At 34.2% G+C, this 24,514-nt stretch overlaps 3 protein-coding genes across 3 annotated transcripts; all 3 read right to left on the minus strand.

Moving 5' to 3' along the window:
- Positions 1–4,249: 4,249 nt before the first annotated feature.
- On the minus strand, positions 4,250–9,121 carry HELRODRAFT_191318 (hypothetical protein). The gene is made up of 6 exons (XM_009017888.1): positions 9,101–9,121; positions 6,231–6,341; positions 5,766–5,890; positions 4,952–5,390; positions 4,492–4,678; positions 4,250–4,471 (listed from the first exon to the last, which is right to left on the minus strand). The coding sequence occupies exons 3-6, from the start codon at positions 5,828–5,830 to the stop codon at positions 4,464–4,466; spliced, it is 699 nt and encodes a 232-aa protein (XP_009016136.1). The 5' UTR covers positions 5,831–5,890; positions 6,231–6,341; positions 9,101–9,121; the 3' UTR covers positions 4,250–4,463.
- Positions 9,122–15,045: 5,924 nt separating this feature from the next.
- Positions 15,046–20,144, minus strand: HELRODRAFT_171141 (hypothetical protein; the record flags this gene model as incomplete). Its single annotated transcript, XM_009017889.1, has 8 exons — positions 15,046–15,195; positions 15,434–15,593; positions 17,412–17,509; positions 17,793–18,003; positions 18,587–18,917; positions 19,132–19,225; positions 19,301–19,417; positions 20,091–20,144. 8 exons carry the CDS (start codon positions 20,142–20,144, stop codon positions 15,046–15,048), a joined length of 1,215 nt encoding a protein of 404 aa, XP_009016137.1.
- A 502-nt stretch (positions 20,145–20,646) lies between these two features.
- On the minus strand, positions 20,647–21,780 carry HELRODRAFT_171142 (hypothetical protein; the record flags this gene model as incomplete). Its single annotated transcript, XM_009017890.1, has 1 exon — positions 20,647–21,780. The coding sequence occupies one exon, from the start codon at positions 21,778–21,780 to the stop codon at positions 20,647–20,649; it is 1,134 nt and encodes a 377-aa protein (XP_009016138.1).
- Between the last annotated feature and the right edge of the window lie 2,734 nt (positions 21,781–24,514).

Raw genomic sequence — 24,514 nt, forward strand, 5'->3', positions numbered from 1 at the left:
GCACCTCTTCAAAAATAATAAAAAAACCTAATAAAAACTATTTGAAATATTACAAACAACAAACATCCATCCAACTGCCCGCCACGGAACATTGTTAACCAACTGGCTGGTTGTTATGTTTTGAAACACTATTTTTTAAAAATATCACAGAAAATAAAACAACTCACTAAAAACTTGATTAGTAGTTGCACGACGAGATGATGTACGTGAATGAAAAAGTAGTACCAACTTGAAGATACAAAAATCGTATACAGAAACTTACAAATGCTGAAATAATTGATAGAAAAATGTATAACGCGTCATGTTTTTTCGAGGCAATTTTCAAAAATTTGAAAATTTTTCATTATTAAAGTCCAACTTTTTCTTATGTAAATTTAAAAAATTTTGTCGTAAAAATAATATATCTAAAAAACTGGAAATTTATTTTGTAAAAAACGAACGTGAAGAAAAATAATTTCAAGAAATAAATGAATGATTGCAGTTGAAAGAAAAAACAAAATAACGAGAGTTAAAAGTTATCCTAAAAGTTATTTTCCTCTGGGAGGAAAATAACTTTTAGGGACTTATCTCTTGCAGTTCATATCATCTCATTTCATATCTCTAACTTTTAATAACCTCTTAGGACATAATTTATGAAAATAATTTAAAATGTTTAAAGTATGACAGTTACCATCACAAATTGCGACAATATGTATATATATATATATATATAATTATCTGAGTAAACATTCAATGTATTGAACTCCAGCCGTCAACAAGAACAACAGCAACAACATTATGTTGGACAACCAACGAGTTGAACTTCCTCCAAATGTTCAGCCGACATCCAGTCAACGCTGACAACTGTCCTGTTGTTGTTGTTCCGGATTTTTATATCCTTCATGCATCCGGAAGCGGAATCCGTTGTGTCAAGGGTGTCGTAGTCGGATTTATCAGCTTGGTGCATTATAAAGTTGCCATTTATGAAATATTTTATAGTTTGTTTATTTATAAAATGAATTGTATAATCAATATTTAAAAAATGATTTCTGAAAAGTTGTAAAAAAAAGATTTTACGGCATTAAATGTCCGAAGAGTTTTAAATGGTAACATTATTCATTAAAATTGAGGTGAAATTAAATTTAAGTCTTCATTGCACAAATGTTCCCAGTCTCAAAACCTACCAGGGTAGCCTCCAAAGTAAACTTCTGCTGTGAACTGGCGGTTCACGAAAGAACCAATGCTGACGCTGACCAGAGGCTGACCTCCATCCACGACCATCGTCGCTTTTTTACCGTTGAAAAACTTGACCACTATGTGGTGCCACCTGTTGTTGCAGAAACAGAACTGACAGTTGGATTGGATGAGATGCATGGAGCTTGGATCGGAGGCTTTGAAAGAGAGCTGCATGTGGGTTGGATTGAAAGTGGCTGGTTGGATGGTTGTTGGTCAGTCGTTGAATGGTTGTTGGTTAGTTGTTGGGTAGTTGTTGGATGGTTGGTCAGTTGTTGGATGGTTAGTCAGTTGTTGGATGGTTAGCCAGTTGTTGGATGGTTGGTCAGTCGTTGGATGGTTGGTCAGTTGTTGGATGGTTAGTCAGTGGTTGGATGGTTAGTCAGTCGTTGGATGGTTGGTCAGTTGTTGGATGGTTAGTCAGTGGTTGGATGGTTGGTCAGTCGTTGGATGGTTGTTGGTCAGTCATCATTGCGTGGGGACACTAATCTACCGATTAAACCAACAAATGTTTCATGCAGATCCAACAGTAGTAGGGCGACACGCATATTGTTCTTCATTTACCTGGATGCAATTTAATCTACGCACCATGAAAGTCGTAACGTCAAAACTTCAAAATAAACGTATGCAGGTGTATGATGTTGAGATTTGCACAAACAGCAATTGAACCAGGCCAGCAAGCATTAACATTGTGCGTGAGAGGCAGCTCTTTTACTGTCTGAGCTAACTCGCCAGCTATACGTCATTATCGGACATTTGTGCCAACTCTTTCATTAAATATAAAAATCGATTGAAATTTCTTTAATTGTTTGATCATTAATTCAAACTATTTATGACCTATCTTCTATTCACGCATTTATTATCAAAATTAAAATTTATCCTTTGTGGAGGCTAGATCCATTTTTTGAAAAACAAAAACCGACCAACGAATAAATTGTCCAATCAATCAATCATCCATCTATCTATCCATCCATCCATCCATCCATCCATCCATCCATCCATCCATCCATCCATCCATCCATCCATCCATCCATCCATCCATCCATCCATCCATCCATCCATCCATCCATCCATCCATCCATCCATCCATCCATCCATCCATCCATCCATCCATCCATCCATCCATCCATCCATCCATCCATCTATCTATCCATCTATCTATCTATCCATCCATCCATCCATCCATCCAACTATCCATCCATCCAACTATCCATCCATCCATCCATCCAACCATCCGTCCGTCCGTCCGTCCGTCCATCCATCCATCCATCCATCCATCCGACTAACCAATCCATCTATAAAGACCAGGGCGATGTTAATGAGTAGTTCATCATTTGTTATCATCAGGATGATTCCATTTGGTTGCTGGAGTTTGACGTGGATGGAGAGAGAGAAGGATGATGAAAATTTCATCTTCGTATCTGGTGATGTTGTAGACAGTGATGTTGAAGATAATAATGATAGTGCTGATGTTGAAGATGTTTTTGTTGTTGTTGTTGTTGTTGTTGTTGTTGACGATGATGTTGATGACGATTACGATACTGAGTATAACTAACTCTCTCATAATGCGTGAACCAATGCATCACACAGATAGCACGTGATATGACGTCAAATTGGTAATGAAAATACAAAAAATATCAAGAACAGCTCGAAGCTATTGTTGTAAAATTTGTTCTTCGGAAATACTTGTGAACATTTTCTTAAGCAACCAATCATTTCAATTAATCCATCACCGACCTAAATCAACCAACCAATCAAAACACGTCACCAATCATTCAACCCTCCAATCATAATTCACCGTAAATGGCGTATGCTTGCCCGTTGAAAAATGCTCCCCTTTCAATATTCGTGAAACATCTATGAAGATAATATTTATATTTCAAATAAATAAATAAATTAATTAATTATTAAGTAAATAAATAAATTCAGTATACATATATGTAACAGAATTTATGTTTTAGGAATGCGGCGGTTCCGAATTGGGATTTGGACCAAATCCAGGGATTCGGAAAATATTCGGATTCGCGGATCCAAAGTTGAGGATCCACCATTTTACGGGTCAAAAATCAACCTAGAGAGCGAAAAAAATTTTAGATTGGCGGAAAAAGTGAATCTAAATATCAACAACAATATATATTCTTCAAATTACTACATACAAAATGACACATGTGTGTTTTAGAATTATTTGTTTGGTTTGCCAGAAGAAAGTTTCACAAGCACCAAGTTGTTTAATTTTGAAACGGCATTTTTGGTTTTAAAACCGTATGCCAATTGCATTCGGATCCGTCCGGATTCATCATAAAAATTCGGATTCCGATACCAAATACTACGGATCTCAAGTTCTTAAATTCGTCCCATCCCTAGTATAGTTTATAGTACACAAAAAATATATTTAACTTATTTTCAGTGTTTCTATGCTTGCTTTTCTTCTATCATCTTAATTTATGATTTGTTTAGTTAGCAAAAATTATAGCAAAAAAAAAAATTAGAAGAATGATGTCATTGATGACGTTATTTGATTAATCGATAATGAGGTCAGTGACCTTTGAACATCGTGGAATGCTCCAGAGTTGACCAAATCAATAAGCCTTTCGTTGATTCTGAAGTTCGTTAGGCAGCCGATGAAACTGTTCAGCTGGAAGATATAACTTTTTTAAATTACCAAAAATTTAAATCCGAATTTAAATATATAAATGTTTTTTTTTCAATTATTCAATTAAATTATTTAGATTTGATTCTATTTTATTTGAATTTAGTTATTCTAATATGCAGTTTTGATTCATTCAATTAAAAAACTGTTTCAAAATCAATTAGCGAACTGTATTAAAAAAATAATTAAAATGCTAACGGCCAGTTTGTTAACAGCTCCATCTCTTCCGTTAAAGCTTTCATCATTATCATCACTATCAATATTTTCATCATCATCACCACCATCATCATCAACTTTTTTGTTACCCAACTTATCATCATCATAACCACCATCATCATCCCCATCATCATCATCAGCTAGGCGGTCCATATTATCTTTTTCGATTTCATCATCATCATCATCATTTTCGATGACGTCATCATCGCTGTTCATATTATCATCTACATAGTTGTCTTCATCACTATTATTATCATTATTATTATCGCTTTTATTATTATTATTATTATTATTAGTTTTTCCGCCGTTCATAAGTTTCAAAATTTTCCCACTCAAACCTCCAACGTACATATAAACACCATCATCATCGTCATCATCATCGTCATCATCGTCGGTCTCTTTATTATCAATTCTTATTTCATTACTATTATTATTGTCATTATTATTGTCATTATTATTATTATTATGATTATTATTATTATGATTATTATTATTATGATTATTATTATTATGATTATTATTATTATTTGCAGTAACTGACATCCATTCCGTGTTATTGATGTTTAGCGCGTATACTGATTCATTGACATTTAGATTCACCTTGAAGTTATGATGATGAGGATGTGAAGTTATGGTGATGATGATGGTGGTGTAAAATTATAATGATGATGATGCTGTGATTTTATGACGATTATGATGATGGTGATGATGATGTGATGTTATGATGATGATGGTGTAAAATTATGATGATGATGATGATGCTGATGATGTGAAGTTATGACGATGATGATGATGCTGATGATGGTGATGATGATGTGATGTTATGATGATGGTGATGTGAAATTATGATGATGATTAAACAACAAAACTAACGTTAAACCAATTGCCGTCGTTGTACACACCAACAGATTTCTTAAGATTAACACCATCTTCATCATCATCATCACCATGAAAAAAATCATCATTGTAGACTGGATCACCACCATCATCATCTGCATCGTCGACATCACCATGATGATAAAAGTGTCTTTGACGTTTTAGATGGATGTAAACATGACCTAGTTTCATATAGACGAGCAAGCTGATTGGCTGGCAGTCATCAATATTATTCTCATTGGTATCGACCCAATTAAATTTATTATTATTATTAATTTTTCTTATAATTTTCTTATTATTATTCTTATTAATGTTATTGTAATTGTCTTCAATGTTATTATTTTTATTTTTTTTATTATTGTTATTGATGTTATTGATGTAGATTATAAGGCCTTCGTTGTGGTATGTCTTCAAATTCATGGAAACTTTGTAGTGCCTGTGGAAAAAATTGTCATCATCACCATCACCATCATCTTCCTCATCATTATCATCCTCATTATCATCCTCCTCCTCATCATCATCATCATCACCATCTCATCATCATCTTCATCAGTATCATCATCATCATTCTTAACATCGTCATCAGTATCGTCTTCAACATTCATTTTTCTGTTAGCCATGTTTAACTCATCATACTCCATTATTTATATTCCTCATTTTATGATATTGTCTTGCCTGCCGTAACTGACAGATTCTGAGATTTTGTCGCAGCAAGCAGCCGAAGCAACAATAGCAGCAGCAGCAGCAGCAACAGCAGCAACAGCAGCCACATCAGCAGCTTAAAAAGTTTAGTAGTAGCATTGCAACGAACCTCAGGTCAGCCAGGAATTTTTTCAACGTCAGCATCACGTGGCTGTCCACAGTGGCGCCAAACATCAAGGACCCCTTCTCAACCTTATTCACTATCTCCCAACTGCAGTTCACTCCGTCTGTGTGCTGATGGGATGCCATCAATTTTCCGTGAACAGAGCCAACGGCTGTGTAGCCATCGTCATCATCATCGTCGCCATCATCGTCGCCATCATAGTCGCCATCATAGTCACCATCGTCGTCATCTTCTTCCTATGAAATTGCGACAATGTAAAAATCGTTAAAATGTTAGCTAATGAGAAGTTGGCTGAACCTATAAGGGCACGATGAACTCGATATTTTTTAATCTCCTTTGTTAGCCTCTTGGCTGAGTTATTTTCGTTTGAATGAACGAGTTTATAAGCTTGGGAGAGTGGGAACAAAATTTTTTTTAGAACCATAGTCATGAAAATTCTGAAAAACTTGCTTGTTTTTTATTCTTTGGTCCGTTAATTAAGATATCCAGTTCTCTTAATTCGTCGTTGATATTTGGAGTGAATAAGTTATCGTGACCAAAGACATCATCGTCGTCGTCATCGTCATCTTCGTCGTCATCTTCAACTTCATTACCGTGCAACTGTTGCCGAGTTGTTGTCGTTGGTGTTGATTTTCTGGTTGTTGTAGTAGTTGCGGTCTTACAAACTGCTGACGTAACTGATGTCGCTAATGTTACGGCCGCTATTGGCGTTGTTGTTGTTGTTGTTGTTGTGGCCGGCGTCGTTGTGGTGGTTGCGGCAATGGTTGTTGTAGTTGTTGTTGTTAGTGTTGTTGTCCACTGATAAAAAGTATTAAAAAAATTTGTAAAATTAAAAACTGGTCTCCATGTACTACCAATATTAACTGTTAAATTTTTATTTATTATATTAGTTGTAGTGGGTATAGTTAAATTGTTAGAATTAAAAGTTGAAATGTTGAAAAAATTTGTTGATGACGTTGTTGTCGTTGTGTTGCGATCACGTTGACAACAATGTTGAGATGTACACTGGCCGACGGCAACATTTCTCAGTGCTACAATCGAACTCACTGTCATCTGCCTGTTGTGGAGATGGTTTTCGTGACTAGAAGAAGTCTCAAAATAGGCCGCAAAGTAGTGTAAAAGCGGTTAAGTGTCTGGCACTGAAGTAGCAGTAACCTGGTTCGAATGCAAGGAGGGAAACTTTAGAAAAATAGGGGAAAAAGTAATTAGAACGCTTTTACTGGCCGAAAAATAACAACAACAACAAAAATAACAATAATAATAACGAGAACGCTATTATTGGCCGAATAATAATAATAATAATAATAAGAAGAAGAAGAGGAAGAAAAGAAAAAATAATTATGGCAATGGTTTCGTTAATGTAATGATAAAAATTATTTTCTACAATAAATTTCCAATCCTACTCTTCATTGATGACAACGTCAGATATACAGCCGTGGAATGAATAGAAATCTTGGAGAGGACTTTGATGTTGTTGTTGTTGATGTTGTTGTTGATGATGATGATGTTGTTGTTGATGTTGTTGCTGATGATGTTGTTGATGATGATGTTTTTGATGCTGTTGATGTTGTTGTTGATGTTGTTGTCGATGATGTTGTTGTTGTTTGTGGGAGAGTTGCTGCTGATATCGTTGGCGTTGTTTAGTATGTTGTTGTTGATGAAACACTTTTTGTTGTTGTTTAGATCTATACTGTTGTTTATACTGTTGTTTATGTTTCTGCTTGCGTTTACGACCTTCAAGCTGGGAGCTGTAACTTATTAACGGCTTTTGCCGAAACATTTTCAGGACAAATTTGTATAAACTATTATTATTATTGATATTATTATTATTATTGCTATTATTATTAATGTAATCGTCATGATTAATATCTGGTATAATGCCTCCTAAGAACATGGTTAAGGTATTATTATTATTATTATTATTATTATCATCGTCATTATTTACGTTAAGGTTATTATTATTATTATTATTATTATTATTATTATTATCATCATCATCATCATCATCATCATCATCATAGTTGATGGTTCTTGAATCCACGTATTGATCGTCAATGAACAGTGTTAAGCTGTTGGCGGTATTTATTTTTTCGTAGGTGATGATGATGATGATTGTGATGATGATGATGATTGTGATGATGATGATAATGGTGCATGCTAATGATGATGTGCACTGATGATGATGATGATGGTGTTAATTGATGATGATGATGGCAGTAATACTACTACTACTACTACTACTACTACTATTACTACTACTACTACCACTACTACCACTACTACTACTACCACTACTACTATTACTACTACTACTCTACTACTACTACTACTAAAAATAATAATAATAATAAAAATAATAATGATAATGTTGATGATACCTGCTATCATCTGCATGCAAGACGATACTATGAACCTTGCCATCATTTATCATCACCGATGATGATAGTATATCATCTCCACTCAGATCATTTTTTGCAAAATCATCCTCTTCCTTCTCATCTTCATCATCTTCATCAATTTCAACATCATCACCATCTCTGATAACATCACTGTTTTTATCATAAACAGGTTTTATATCATTATAACTGCTGTTGATGTTGATATCATTAAATATATCATGATTACGGCTGTTGGTATCATTAGATATATCATGATAGCTGTAATGTTCGTTGACGCCATTGTCGATGACGATGACGTCATTTCCTGACGTACGATTGCCGTTGTATTTGACGTACAGCTTTCCTTCCCTCAGGTATGCAACGTACATCCAACTGTGCACTGGCTGGTTGGTGGAGGAATTTTGAAGGAAAAATTTTTTCATTATGACGATTGACGATTGAAATGTTATTTTTGATGTGTTTTAAGACTAATTTTATAGTTTTAATGATTTCAAAGTATTGTAAACCATTTAGAATCATTTAAAATAATTTAAAATCATTCTAAATTATAGACAGTTTAGTTTACTCTGATTTGAGATCACAAAATAATATGAATTAATTCGTAATTAATCAAATAATAATTTCTAAAAGGTAATAGCATCTCGCGAGTTTTGTTGGCTAAGTGGTTAAAGTAGCGTGAAAACTATAGAACACGTTATAGTTAAGTTACTGAGAACCATTGTCGCTCTCTTACCAGATTCAAACGCAAACCAAATCACTAGTTTAATTTATTTGTATTAATACTGTTTAACATTTTAACAATAAAAGAGTTACTCGAGTCAGTCAGCCAAATCACGATCATAAATTATAAAATAATTTTTAAATACAATTAATTCTTGATAATTATTAATTACTATTTTTCGATTTTCTAACGCCATCGTCGTCGTCTTCGTCATCGTCATAATCAGACTGCTTGGCTCGACGGTTAGGATTAAGAATGAGAAACTTAACAAACGATGGTGATGATGAGGATGACGAGCAGGATCATGATTACGATTTGGACGACGATGATGATGATGATTTGAGTGATGATGACGATGATTCAAGTGATGATGATGATTTGGGTGATGATAATGATGATTTGAAGGTTGATGATGATGATGGTGGTGGTGGTACTCCAGTTGCAAAAACGAGTTGTCACTTTTGGAGTATGGAAAGCCAAGTTGTTTGAGCTTCTGCACGTGACAGGTGGGAAATAATAATAATAATAATAATAATAATAATAATAATAATAATAATAATAATAGTAGTAGTAATAATAATAATAATAATAATAGTAATAATAGCAATAATAGTAATAATAGTAATAATAATAATAACAACCATGGAAAAAAAAGACGCGATGTTATTACTATTACTATTGTTTAATTATGACCAGCGTTGTCATAATTATTGTTTGTTATAATTATTATTATGTTAGTAATTATATATTAACAATATTATGTTATAACAATAATAATGATAACGTTTTTTGTTAAGGTTACCATAATTTTTTGATATTACAATAATAACAATGATGATAATAGAAATAATAAAAATATTAATATTAATTATAATAATAATAATAATAAATTATATTGTAGTTACCCCTACCTGCCCCCTACATCCTCGGTACATTCCAACGTAGCTTCCATCCAGAAAGTCCATAGAGTAAGAGGCCCTGGATGTTATCACTACATTCTTCATGCAACCAATGTATGGTGAGGATGATGATGATAATAGTAATGTCGAGTAGAGTGATGATAATGATGATGGAAATGCTAGAGTTGATGATGACGTCGGTGATGATGATGATGATGGCGATGATGATGATGTCTTAAAATTTTCCGGCAATCCAGCAAAGTATATGTAACTGTCTTGTAACATCAGCGGAAGTGATGATGATGATGATGATGATGGGAATGATGATGATGATGATGGGGGTGATGATGATGATGAAGATGGAGACGATGATGGTGGTGGTAATGATATATTTGCCAGAATTTTTTCTGTGCCGACTTGTAGTTTAGCTGTATGGGTAGGTTTATTTTGATTTAGTTATGGTATAAATTATTTTGATTATAACCATAATTATTTTAATTATAACCATAATTATTTTAATTATAACCTTTCAATTAAAATGACGTAATAATCTCAGTTAGAATCATCACCATCATCATCATCGTCGTCATCGTCAGCATCATCATCATCATTATCATCACAGTACATCAACAAATTTTTACGCAACAACGCCTCTGCAACAACCAAACATTCACCTTGCATGTCTTTCCTCCTAGCTTGAACTTTGATCCAGATATTTTTATTATAGGTCAGATTAGTTACCAAGTTTACTGACAGGTCGTGTACTGGCCAGGCAAAGGTTAGTTGGACTTTGCCATTCGCTAAAGTTAGAGACATCGATTCGTTCTGCTGGTTTTATGGATTCATTGCTTAATGGATGGAGTAATTTGAAAAATGAACTTAACAGAATTTTATGAATGAATGAACGATAAACTTGGTTTTAATTATCTAATTGAATATTATAATTAAACAATGATTAAATGTTCTACCAATCATACATTTAATCAGCTGACCAACCAACTGACCAACCAACCGACCGAACGACCGACCTACCGACCGACCAACCAACCAACCAACCGACCAACCGTTATATTATTCAACCAGAGAAACAACAGTGCCTCTCCAGTTTGTATGGTTTTGAACCACATGGAGACGTCAATCAAGTAGGGGTCATATCTATTTATACCAACCAACTGACCAACCAACCGACCGAACGACCGACCTACCGACCGACCAACCAACCAACCAACCGACCAACCGTTATATTATTCAACCAGAGAAACAACAGTGCCTCTCCAGTTTGTATGGTTTTGAACCACATGGAGACGTCAATCAAGTAGGGGTCATATCTATTTATAGCATCCATTATGACGTAACCGTCACTTTGAAAATTGTACTCTAATTCGTTGAACTTCTCTGATTGGCTGAACGAAATTAATGAGGCCAATTTATAATTACCTAAATTTTAAAACAATTTGAATGGAGTGTTATAAATTAACTCACGGTGGAAAGCAAGACGAACAGTCGTGTATATTTTTGTCGTTTTGTATGTTGTTGATGTTTTTGTTGATGTTGATGTTTTTGTTGATGTTGTTGTTGTTGTTTTTGTTGTTGTTGTCGATGTTGTTGTTGTTGATGTTTTTATTAAAATTGTTGTCAAAGACACTGTTGTATAGATTACTGTTGTAGTCTTTGTTGTTGAAATTTTTGTAATTCAAATGAAGAATGTCGTCGTATTCAGCATTTGTTTTGAAGTTGCTGCTGCTGCTGCTTACAAACAATCTGTCAAAATCAAACAAACCAATCACACGATCGTCAACGATGACGTCACTGATGCAGCCAATGAACTTGCTGGAATGTATGTCATCTGGTATCTGGGTCAATATGGCGGTGATGAAAATTTATAAAAAGATTTGGCAAATTGAATTAAAGACAACGACAATTACTACTACTACTACTACTGCTGCTGCTACTATTACTACTACTTATACAACAAGAACAACAACAACAACAACAACAACAACAACAACAACTACTACTACTACTACTACTACTACTACTACTACTACTACACTACTACTACTATTACTACTACTACTATCACTACTACTACTACTACAGCAACAAGCAACAACACCAAAGATGATGATCTTACAACATAAATTATGATAATGCTGATGAAGACGATGAAATGGTATATATAAATTACCAAAATTGAAACTTACCCTTAGATTAGGGGGCACCCCGCCTATGAAAGTATCATCACCATAATTTACTGTATCATCATCATCACCATAATCTACTTTATCATCATCATCACTATCTGCTGCTTCATCATCCTCACCATCATTACCGCCACCGTTACCGGCATCTTCATCATCATCTCCAATGTTCAACATAACATGGCCCGGTAAAAATCTTTCAACTACGGTCACTGGTGATGATGGTGACGATGATGAGGACGATGACGTCCGTGATGACGTCAACAATTCGTGTACGGTCAGTTTGACGACGTGACCAATCCTGTTGGCAGTTGGAGAATTTAAAATTAAATATTTGAAAATTTTTCGGTTTCAAATATATCAAAGTTGATGGTTCTTTTATTGGGCGTTGGAGATTTTTCTCGTCGTTTGTGTTGCAGTGAGAAGGTTCGAATGCAAACCAATCCTTCAATAACCAAGCAGGCGTCTGATGCGTTTGTCTACTAATCACCAATGCTTCAATGTCTCAATTTGTGGAAGGATTATTTCATCTAAGCGTTCTTCATATCATGAACAAAGGCGTTATATAAATGAGGTATTATTATTATTATGGATCGTTGGTGACTTGTTGATTGTTGTTGATGGTGGTGTTAATTTGTTTCACGCTGGCGTCATTTTGAAGGAGATGGTGACAGCCGCAAATTATTTTCTTCCTCCACTCTTTTTCCATTTAAAATTTTTTTAAAAGGTTTTTTCAAATATTTTTTATTCACTATTTACGACCGAAATGTCAAAAATACAATACATTTCGGCATGTAATGTAATTCAATGTAAAGTATTACTTAATGTTATGTAAGATTGTTTTAATGTAACTATGTAATGGCACGTTAATGTAACTTGCTGTCTTGTAATGCAACTTAATGTAATGTAACCTACGTTGATGTAACTTAATGTAATGCAGAGTTTGGAAATAATTTAGTGATGTAATACGCTTTACACCTTACCTTTCAACTTTAACATGGTACCAATGGTCACTACCATCTTTCAGTTTGCCAGAGCTTGAGCTGTCAATCAAAATGTTATGCTCCACCCTAAATGTGGATATGCCAGAATTCCACGAGAACATGATCCTCTTGTTACGAAGTTCTACGGCTATAAATTGCTTGTGGGTGGGGTTTTGATGGTCAATCAAAAATTATTTGAATATTCAGGTTTTAAAAGGTTATCATTTTCAATGCATTTATTAACGGTCATCATCATCATTATTATCATCATCACCAACATCATCATCATCGTCATCATCATCACTGCCACTCACTTTCTTTCGACCGCTGTAAAGAAATAAAAGCTGGTCAACGTTTGAATTGAAAGTTTTGAAGTTCAGCTCGATGGTGTTGGTGAGAGGTGAGTAGAAATGATGGTGATAAAGATGATGTTGATGCAAATGATGATGATGTTGACGTAGATGATGATGATGATAATAACTAGGACGCATGTTGTACCGTCTCATACATCCTCCTTCGTGGCTCAACGGAATGTTTACCTGGAATGAAAGATGTACATCCATTCATTCATCCATCCATCCATCCATCCATCCATCCATCCATCCATCCATCCATCCATCCATCCATCCATCCATCCATCCATCCATCCATCCATCCATCCATCCATCCATCCATCCATCGTCACTGTATTATTATCATCACCATAGTCATCGTCATCTTCACCGTCATAACCATTATCACCTTAACCATCATCACCATCAACTCACGTGACTAGCAATTGCCCTTGACTGTCTGATCATCACCACAACTTCCTGTATTGCTCTCTGCAACGTCATCACCATCGTCATCATCTGCCCTGATTGCGTTTCCAACTCCTTCAGGTCACTCAGCATTGTTTCGTTCATCGGGGGTGGTACTGATGATGATGGTGGTAATGGTAATGATTGTGTTGATGGTGATGATGATGTTTGTGATAACGATGATGATGATGATGATGATGATGATGACGATAATTGTGATGATGATGGTTCGTTATTCATATCTCTGACTATGGTTATTGTGCTACTAGTGGCAATGCTAATTTATTTAAATTGGAAAAATTTTCATTACGTGACTCAATATCAATAGAACCGCTGAAAGGAAATGTTACATTGACGTTGTGGTTGTTGTGGCTGTTACCGTGGCTGCTGTTGTGGTTGTTGTAACTGTTATTATGGCTGCCGTTGTGGTTGTTGTGGTGGCCGCTGTTGGTGGCTGGTTTGCTAAGATCGTCAATTCTCTTGGCCATGTCCAATTCAAATTGTTTAACTTGATGCAAAGAAAAGTTCAGTCGTTGTTGCCTTGCCTCACGAATTGTGCTCTCAACCATGTTTGCCTCTATGAATGAATGAGTGAATGAATGTGAATGAATGAATGGATGAATGAATGAATGAATGAATGAAAGAATGAATGAATGAATGAATGGATGGATAAATGGATGGATGAATGAATGAATTAATGAATGAATGAATTAGTTAATTATTTAAAAAATGAATTAATTAATTCAAGTCATCAAACAAATCAATTTAACCAATAATCCGATCCACAATTAGCCATTCATCCAATTAACACTACCAACGATATTTATAATCTTTGGATACTTTGGCGGCCAGGGTCAAAGATTTGTTGGATAGAGACTCGCTGATTTCGGTAACGCGCTTTGAAAGGTTAGATGATTTTGCGGCTAGGTCTAAATTTACGGTGGAACATTTTCCAAGTTATTTTACGTTTATATTATTTATTCTTGACTGATGTAAAACCGATAATGATTTGGTATGGTGTATTATTTCTCCGCATTGAAGTTTCTATCGTCATCATAATCATCAACGTACGAATCATCATCATCCTCCTCTTCATCATCATCATCACCACCGTCATCATCATCGTCGTCATCATCATCATCGTCATCACCATCATTATCACCGTCCACTTCTTCATCATCTTCATCGTCATCATCATCACTATCATCATCGTCATCATCTTCTTCATCATCGTCTCCGTCACCATCACCATTCTCATCATTCTAACCGTCGATAGCACTTGCACCACCCCCACTCCCACCCCCTCCACCATGATGATGATGATGACGACGACGAATGAGTGACTCATATTCTTTGATTGACACCTCCAGCCGTCCTTGCAAGTTCCCCGCCGTGGCTTCGCAAACGTCAGCCTGCAAACAAACGGTGACGATGATGATAATGGCGATAGTAACGATGGCACTGATAACACTTTTATCATCGCCACTATCTTCATCGCGTGACACCATCATCACGATCATCATCATCACCATCGTCACCATCATCATCATCATCACCACCACCATCATCATCATCGTCATCATCACCACCACCATCATCATCATCGTCATCATCATCATCACCGCAATCATCTTCATCATCATCAAATACTTGATGTAGCAGGTCTTTGGACTGGCGTTCGACTCCATCGGAAATGTTTAAAATTTCTTCAAGGATTACACTAAGACGGTCAACTGATTGAAAATAGTTTGGCGATTGGACTTTCTCAATCAACCTACTGGCCGATTCAATGGTTGAGTGGCCGACAATCCTGTTTCAAAAATTGTAAGCCGATGGGAAAAAATTGTAGACCTTAAGCTGATGTTTAAATCCTGTCACGAATCAAAGAATAATTGTTTAATCTGTTTAATCTTATGTATAATAATGTAGAATAACTATTGTTTAATCTGATGTATCTTCGATGTTTATGATGATAGCTTGCCATCATTTTATAGTTTGTTGTGAAGGCGTTCACAATTATCTCTTGTTTATGCTGGAGATTTTTAAGGTGCTACCGTTCATTGGCCGTTAAAGCTAAAAACAACGATGTTTATTGCAAGCCCTTTCGTTTATATTTTCAAGACAAACATGTTTTAATGTTTATGTTAATGTGTATGTATGTGTGTAGATATGTTTATATTTTGTGTTTATCTTGAAGACATTAATGTCTGTGTTGATGTTGTTGTTGTTGTTGGTGTCACCAAATTTGATGTCTTTGTCGATAGGGTTGTGTTATTGTCATCAAGGTTTATAAATAATGACCCTTTTATAGCATCATTAACGTCGTGTTTATGGAAATGTTTATGTTTATGATGACGTTTATGCTAATGTTTGAAATACAACAATTTTTTTTATAAAAATTATTTCAAGATAAAATTTACGCGCGATATTTATTGCTTATATTTTGTTTGTGTTTATCTTCATACTGTAAATGTTTATTTGACATTTATGCGTTTACTGCTACTACCACAACTTTCTCCTACAATAATGATAACAACAACCAAAAGATTAAAGGTTAAAGGTAAATGGTTAAAGGTCAAACGTCTGTTACACTATTCGAAAGTTCAGAGGTCTTAAGAACACGTAAACAGCGTAGACGAATACACGCCAAACGACGCATCGCACACGATGCGTCGTGATAGGCGAGGATCCTTAGGTCGCATTCGAACCCGGTCACTGCGTAACAGCAAGATCAAGCGATCTTAACAACTAGGCCTAGTAACATTAACATCATAACAATAACAATAACCACAATATTAGTATAACAATGACAATAATAACAATAACAAAATATAAACAACATTAACGATAATAGTAACAATGTTAACAATAATAATAACAACAACAACAGAACTACACTCACTTTCGCATGTTAGCATTCTGTTGTTCAAGTCGTAGGCATTTATTTTTAATTTGCTGATAGGAAGTTAAAAACGCGGAAAAAACTCTTGACGGTGATGATGACGACGATGATGTTGATGATTTTGATGATGTTGTTGATGATGACGATGGTGTTGTTGTTGATGAGGGTTGTGTTGCAGTTGCAATTACATCACCAATGTTGGTGAAATTTTTCAACTCACTCAACAGCTGCTGCTACAAGGTGAGTACAAGAAAGTGAAAAAAGATTCACCAATTAATGCCAGCATGATTATTAGTGTTAGGGGCAAAGTTCACATTGCTGCCACTACCGACCACGACAGCAGCAGAATCGACTACAGCTGCCTCAACAATATCATCAACATTATCACAATTGTAATTATCCTCACAACCACCATCATCTTTACTTTCATCATCACGATCATCAACAACAACAACAACAACACAACCAACAAAAAACAACAACACAACAACAACAACAACAACAAAATAAACAATAACAACACAGCCAACAACAACAACACAACCAACAACAACACAACGACAACAACAACAGCACAACGACACCACCAACAACAACACAACGACAACAACAGCAGCAACAACACAACCAACAACAACAACAAAATCAACAACAACACAACCAACAACGACATAAACAACAACAACAAAACAAACAAATTTTAGCAAGTCATGGCTTCTGTTCCACTTTAGACTTTCCACTTCCATCAGCTCCATACCACTGCTCCATTCCTCACAAACCTCCCGCATTTTTCCCTCATTCACTTTTTTCGTCCCTTCCAAAACCTTCAACATATTAAAAATTTAAATTTAAAAAACTACATGGATATTTTACTAAATGATTTGATGCTGTTGAACATAACTGTTGCTTCGTTTAAATACTTGTAAGTTTTGTTTTTGTTGTTGTCGCAGTTGTTGAAAAATATTATTGTTAAAAAACTACATTTTGAAAAATATCATTGTTAAAATTAACATAAATTTAAATTTAACATTAATATCAATATTTTACTTTTCAAAAAAATTATATAAATATGTTTAAGATATTAGGCGAGTTGGTTTAAAAAAGAACCTTTAATTCATCAAAGTCCTTTTTCAACATCGAGCTAATCTCATTAGTGGCGGAAAGTTTTTCATCAATTTCGTCATTCAAATTAGATAGATGTTGGAGTTTTAGTGAAATTTTATTTAATTTTTGTAATGCAGTGGAATTAGTTGGATGTTTGGCGTTCGACGCGTTCCTCTTTAGAACCTGCACCCTGAGAAGGAGCTGCTTTGCTAGGCTAAAAAGGTTCATTATATAGATTATATAGCCCATAGTTTCGATCACAAATTTTTAATTTTATATTGAAATAAGTATGGTTATTCTGTAGTCGTCATTGTCATAATCGACGTCTCAATGATGTCATCGTTATCATCGTCATTATCATTATCTCGTGTTGATGTCACGTGACGTTACATCACGTGACGTTACATCACGTGATGCTGTTGTGGGTTGATGTTGTTGATGTGTCAGAGGTTAAATGAAATAATGATACTGATAAAATGGTCATCGTTGTCATCATCGTCATCATCATCATCATCGTCATCATCATCATCATCGTCATCATCATCATCATCGTCATCATCATCATCATCGTCATCATCATCGTCATCATCATCATCATCGTCATCATCATCATCATCGTCATCATCATCATCATCGTCATCATCATCATCATCGTCATCATCATCATCATCGTCATCATCATCATCATCGTCATCATCATCATCATTGTCATCATCATCATCAGCAGCAGTAGCAATAGTAACATCATCATCATCATCATCGTTGTCGTCATCTTCCTCATCATCATAAATACAGACTTGAGTTCTTCGCGATACGGATCGATGGATATATTAAATGATTTGATGCTGTTGAACGTAGCTGTTGATTCGTTTAAAAACTTGTAAGTTTTGTTGTTACTGTTGCTGTTGTTGCTGTTGTAGTTGTTGTTGCTATTGTTGCTGTTGTTGTTGCTGCTGTTGTTGTTGTTGTTAATGTCATTTCTACTGTGATTGCCGTTGTCCCAGAAAGATTTTGATGTTACCAACATAGAGGATGATGATGAGGACAATGATGATGGTGAGGACGACGATGACGACGATAACGATGAAGATAATGTTTCATTCATCTCTTGCAATTTTTGCAGACCAGCTAAATTTTGTAATCAGTGATTCGAGTGAGGAGGGTGTTAGTTATATTTGCGCTAAAACGTTAATATTATTACTACTACTGCTTCTTCTTCTGCTGCTGCTACTACTACTACTACTACTATTACTACTACTACTACTACTACTACTACTACTACTACTAACAACTACTACTACTATTACTACTTCTAGAGTATCTATTGTTACTATTCACTAACCAATCAGCTGCTTCATAACATTTTTCTGGTGAGTCTGACAGCCAATCACGACGTCCGTTAGTTTGTGGATGTTTCTGGTCAGGCACATCTTTCTCTTGTCGTCATCATCATTACCATCATCGTTATCATCATCATCATCACCACTAGGTTTAATTTCACTTTGACAAACCTCCTCCTTATCATTATCATCATAGCAACCTGTGACGTCATAATCATCATCTTCTTCTATCTCGTCATCACCATCATCGTCTTCGTCATCATCCTGATATTTTGTTACCATTGCAATCTGCGTAGGAAAATAATAATTATCCTCCATCCAAAGGAGTGCCTCTCAACATTTTGCAAAACATTTGTAAAATAAAATTGACATTTTAGCTTTATTTTCAGCAATTTGTTTTTGATAAATTTACAATTCAATCAATATTTTCAAATTTTTAACGTCATTCTTATTAATACTCATTTTAAATTCTTTTATTATAAGAAAATAAAATCTTTTGCTAATTTTCAACAAACCTTATATTCAACGAATGATTTGTTCACCTACTCAATAATTAACAACCTATTTTTTTAATGACCTACTTAATAACTCGATAAACAACATCTTATTAGGCCAATGATCTACTTATTAACTCAATAATAAACATCTTATTAGGCCAATGACCTACTTATTAACTCAATAATCAACATCTTATTAGGCCAATGACCTACTTATTAACTCAATATTCAACAACTTATTGGGTCAATGACCTACTTATTAACTCAATAATCAACATTTTATTAGGTCAATGACCTACTTAATAACTCGACAAGTGATACAATTTCACTAACGCAAAATATCTGGTTACTTGGATGTAAACTCAAAATCATCAAACGACTCCATCTGAAGAAACAACAAGCAATCAACATTAAAAAACATTCAATCGGTATTCGCACCGGTAGTCAACCGAATATCGGGTTACCTTTTCGTTGATGAGATTCGCTTCAGTCAACAGCTCCGACAGTTGATCGGCCATCTTCGGTATTGGTAAGTTGAGGAGTAGTTGCTTTATATCCGACTGTATGTAGGTATCGAGTATTCGGTATGGATGTTTTGTCGGTATGAATTATTTTCATCATAGTGAAATGATCATGTTTCGTTGTTAATGTTTATTTAGTTGTTGTTGTTTATTTAGTTGTTGTTTACTTAGTTGTTATTGTATTTTATTTAGTTGTTGTTGTTCTATATTTTGTTGTTGTTGCTGCATGTGATTGCGAAGTTTGATAATTTAATTTCATGTACGCTTAACGGATGAAATTTTTTCTTAAACTCAAGCAATTGAGACGATCCCAGATCATTTTGAAATTACAAATAAAACAAAAAAAACAACATGAAAAAGAAAGAACATTCAGAAATGATTTTTAAATAAATGCAAAGAAAAACAACGCAAGACGTAATAAAAATAGAATCAATTTTAAAAATGGTGTAAATTTTTAAAATAAAATTTATAGACATCTATGAAAAGAAATTCGTAAAAATTATATAAAAAAAATTAATAAAGATGGATCGGTTACCGTCAACCGGTTGAGAGTTTCGTTGTGGAAGTCGATTTGTCGGTGAATGTTGACATGTTTGAAGAGAGCCGCTATATCCGTCGATATGTTGTCCAACATTTTTACCAATTCTCTGATGCATAACATGTCGTGTTTGTTGATGCCTTTGATGTTGTTGTTGATGTTGACGTTGTTGTTGACGTTGATGTTGTTGTTGTTAATGTCTTTGTTTGTGTATTTATCAATGCACTTTTTTACAGCCACAATGCTAATGTTGTTGTTGGTGGTGTTGATGTTATAGTTGTTCAGGCTGATGTCGTTGAAGTAGTTAATGTCGTTGTTTATGTTGTCGTTGTTATTGTTGTTGTTTTTATTACTAAGGTAGTTGTAAATGGCGTTATTCTCTACGTTGTTGATTTTATTGAAATGGTTAATACTGTTGTTAATGTTTTTATCGATGTCATTAAAGGAGTTGATGTTGTTGTTGTTGATGTTGATGTTATTATTAACGTCGTCAATGTAGTTGTAGTAGTTGTTGTTGATGTTTTTATTACCGTTTAGGTAATTGTTTTTGTTGTTAGCGCTGTTGTGCTTGTATTCAGTCTCGAAATGTTTTATTTCGTTTTTATGGACTTTTCTGAAGAAAGAAGGTTTTATTTTATCTTCGTCATTATGGTGGTTGTATTTTTTGACGGGGTTAATGTTGTGATTTACGTTGATGTTATTTGTGTTGATGTTATTTGGATTATTGTTGCCTATGTTGTTGTTGTTGTTGATGATGTTGTTGTTGTTGATGTTGTTGTTGCCTGTGTCTGAATGTTTATCAATGTTTATATTATTGGTTTGAATGTTAGGTTTATTCTCTTCATCATCATTGTAAGCAGTGGAATCATTTGACGTTATGTCTTTGTTTGGGATGTTGTTGTTGTTGTTGGTGATGATGTCATTATTGTTGTTGCTGTTTCTGTTGTTTTTGATGACATTTTTAAAGCCATTGTTAACAATGTTGTTGTTGTTGTTGTTGATGTTTTTGGTCCTGACACTGTTAATAACGTAATGTTTGAAGTTGTCTTTGTTGTTGTGATTTCTTTTGTTGTTGTTGTTGATGATGTTGTTCATTTTGTTGATGTTTTTGTTGATGTTGTTGTTTAGTCTAGCCAGCACTTTAATGTCTTTGATCGAGTAAAAATACTTGGAATAAAATATTTCATAATTATTATTTTATTTAATAAAAACAATTTTTTATTCATTCATTCTTCATTGATTGATTGATTGATTGATTCATTCGTTCATTCATTCATTCATCAATACATCCATTCCTTTCTTTGTAAATAGTTTCGTCATCCATTTACACGCTCAATCAATTCTCGTTATCTTTTCAATTAATCCTAATCTAACAGCCTGGTACAGCAAAATAAACTTACACTGTGTAGTAACAAACTGTTGATGTGTTTGTTGTTGTTGTTGATGTTGTTGTTGATGTTGTTGTTGTTATTGTTGTTGATACTCTTGCTGATTTTATTGTTGTTGTTGTCTTTGTTGTTATTATTATTATTATTGTCGTTGTTGTTTTCTGCGACTTGATTGACAGCTTGTGGGGTCTGCATCTTTTGAAACTTCAACCTCACGTACCTCGCCCTGACGTACGCCTGTCCTGTTGGGTCCTAATAATAATAATAATAATAATAACAATAATATAAATAATAATAACAATAATAATATCAATAATAATGACAAAAACAACAATAATAATAATAATAATAACCTCTTTCCTTTCTAAGAAAATAATGATAAAAAAATATATTTTTAACTCCAAAAAGTCACATTCTTGTAGCGTTTCGTACTCCTAGCGTGGCCCTAACAGCATATCTTCTTCCCATTAGATTCCTTACAGGAAGTGGAATAGAGAAAAAAAATGACGTCATAATATAGTCCGGTCATGATACGGTGATGTCAATGTCATGACGACTTTGACATTTTCTAACCTTATTTTGTGTCTTCTAATCTCAGTTATTTGTTTGAATGAGAAATAGACAGTAAAAAAATCGAGGTTGCTTTTATTTCTTAAGTTTGATTAGAGAGAGCTAATTATAGAATATAATGGCGCAATTACTTTCGGGTTAATGTTCAGGTCAAGTGTTTTATTTCAATTCTTAAGTGTGATTCAATGATTATATCTTAAAGCTGCCTGTATTTACTTTTTATTCTTTTTGAGGTTTTATTTCGAGGTTTTAATTCATCAATGTATTTCTATACGTCATCATCGGGTTTGTTATCATTTTGTGACAGACATACACCTACATATGTGTGTGTTTGTTTGTGTGTATGTTTGTTTGTGTATATGTTTGTTTGTGAGTATGTATGTATGTATATTTATTTAAGCACATATGTTGTGAACATCCATTAGCTACAAATCAAAAGAAACGGCTTTGACATTTAATAAACTTCTTAATTTAATTTAATTTAATTTCAAAGTCGATGGTGGTAACGATGATTGTGATCTAACTAATTACAACACATCAAAGAAATTTGTTTAACTAATTACGTTTTATCACCTTGCAGTAGGATGATGATGGTTACGAGATTGCGATAACATTGCCTCACTGGTGATGATTCTAAATAAACATAAAATGAAAATATATCTTTCTCTTTCTCTCTCTTTTTCATATTTCTTTCACTTTTTTTCTTTCTTCCTCTATTTCTCTTCTTTTTTTTTCTCCCTCTCTCTCTCCCTCTCTCTCTCTCTCTTTTCCTTTATAGACATCAATCAATTGCTACATTTGCACCCATTAGACTTGTTTAACAAGTGAGATGGAATGAAAAATTTTTGAGTTAATCTGAAAAAAATTAAGGCTATGAAGAGGATGATGACGAAAAAGATGAAGAAGATGATGATAATAATGACGTATATGATGGCGGAGAGGATGATGAAGATGAGGATGATGTTAACGAATATGATGACGATGACTTAGATGATGATGATTAAGATGACGACGACGATGATGGTGAGGACGAAGATGATGACGATGAAGATGATGAAGATGATGATGATGAGAATCAGGAAAAAGATGATGATGGAAAAAATAATGATGACGACGAAGATTATTGTAACCCATAAAATAAATTTATTAATCTATAAGGTGATCAGACGTTGTTTTGAATTCAACAACTCTTGCAACAACACCTTTTGATTACTACAACGACGTAAAAAAAACCACAATTAATGACGATATTATTTAATAACTTAATTATTATTAATTTTCGGATTTTTAATAAATTAAAAATTTGGAAAAAGCAAAAAAAATAGGATTGAATTTTTAAACATAACCAGAATGAAAAAATGTTTAAGAGAATAGTAATGGAAGTTAGAGGAAGATTGACAGAGGGGAGATAATTGTTTGCAGAAGAGTGTAACGTGATATCAACCCCATCCATCCATCCATCCATCCATCCATCCATCCATCCATCCATCCATCCATCCATCCATCCATCCATCCATCCATCAAACCGTCCGTTCGTCCGTCCATCCATCCATTCTTTTATTTACTCGCATCCATTCATTCGCCCATTCATCTGTTGAAGTCATTTATCTATTGATACCCATCTATCCATTAACTCATTTTCAAGTTTAATTACTTATTCATTTATTTATCAATGTGATTAAATGAATGAATGAATGAATGAATGAATGAATGAATGAATGAATGAATGAATGAATGAATGAATGAATGAATGAATGAATAAATGAATGAAACTGTGCATGTTTACACCAGCGAACGTGGTGGGAATGAGAAAAAGAATGAAGTGTTAATATAATTAAGACATGCATCTTTTTTTATTACATTTTTCAATT

Source organism: Helobdella robusta (genome assembly GCF_000326865.2).
Source record: "Helobdella robusta unplaced genomic scaffold HELROscaffold_20, whole genome shotgun sequence".
Taxonomy (NCBI): Eukaryota; Metazoa; Annelida; class Clitellata; order Rhynchobdellida; family Glossiphoniidae; genus Helobdella; species Helobdella robusta.

Excerpts from the sequence above, each read along its gene's own strand:
- HELRODRAFT_191318 (XM_009017888.1), bottom strand. The coding sequence starts at position 5,830 with ATGTTTGGCGCCACTGTGGACAGCCACGTGATGCTGACGTTGAAAAAA. Across the intron at positions 5,391-5,765 it reads AAATTCCTGGCTGACCTGAG|GCACTACAAAGTTTCCATGA; the intron begins GTTCGTTGCAAT and ends TTTTTTCCACAG. Across the intron at positions 4,679-4,951 it reads ACGACGGCAATTGGTTTAAC|GTGAATCTAAATGTCAATGA; the intron begins GTTAGTTTTGTT and ends CATAACTTCAAG.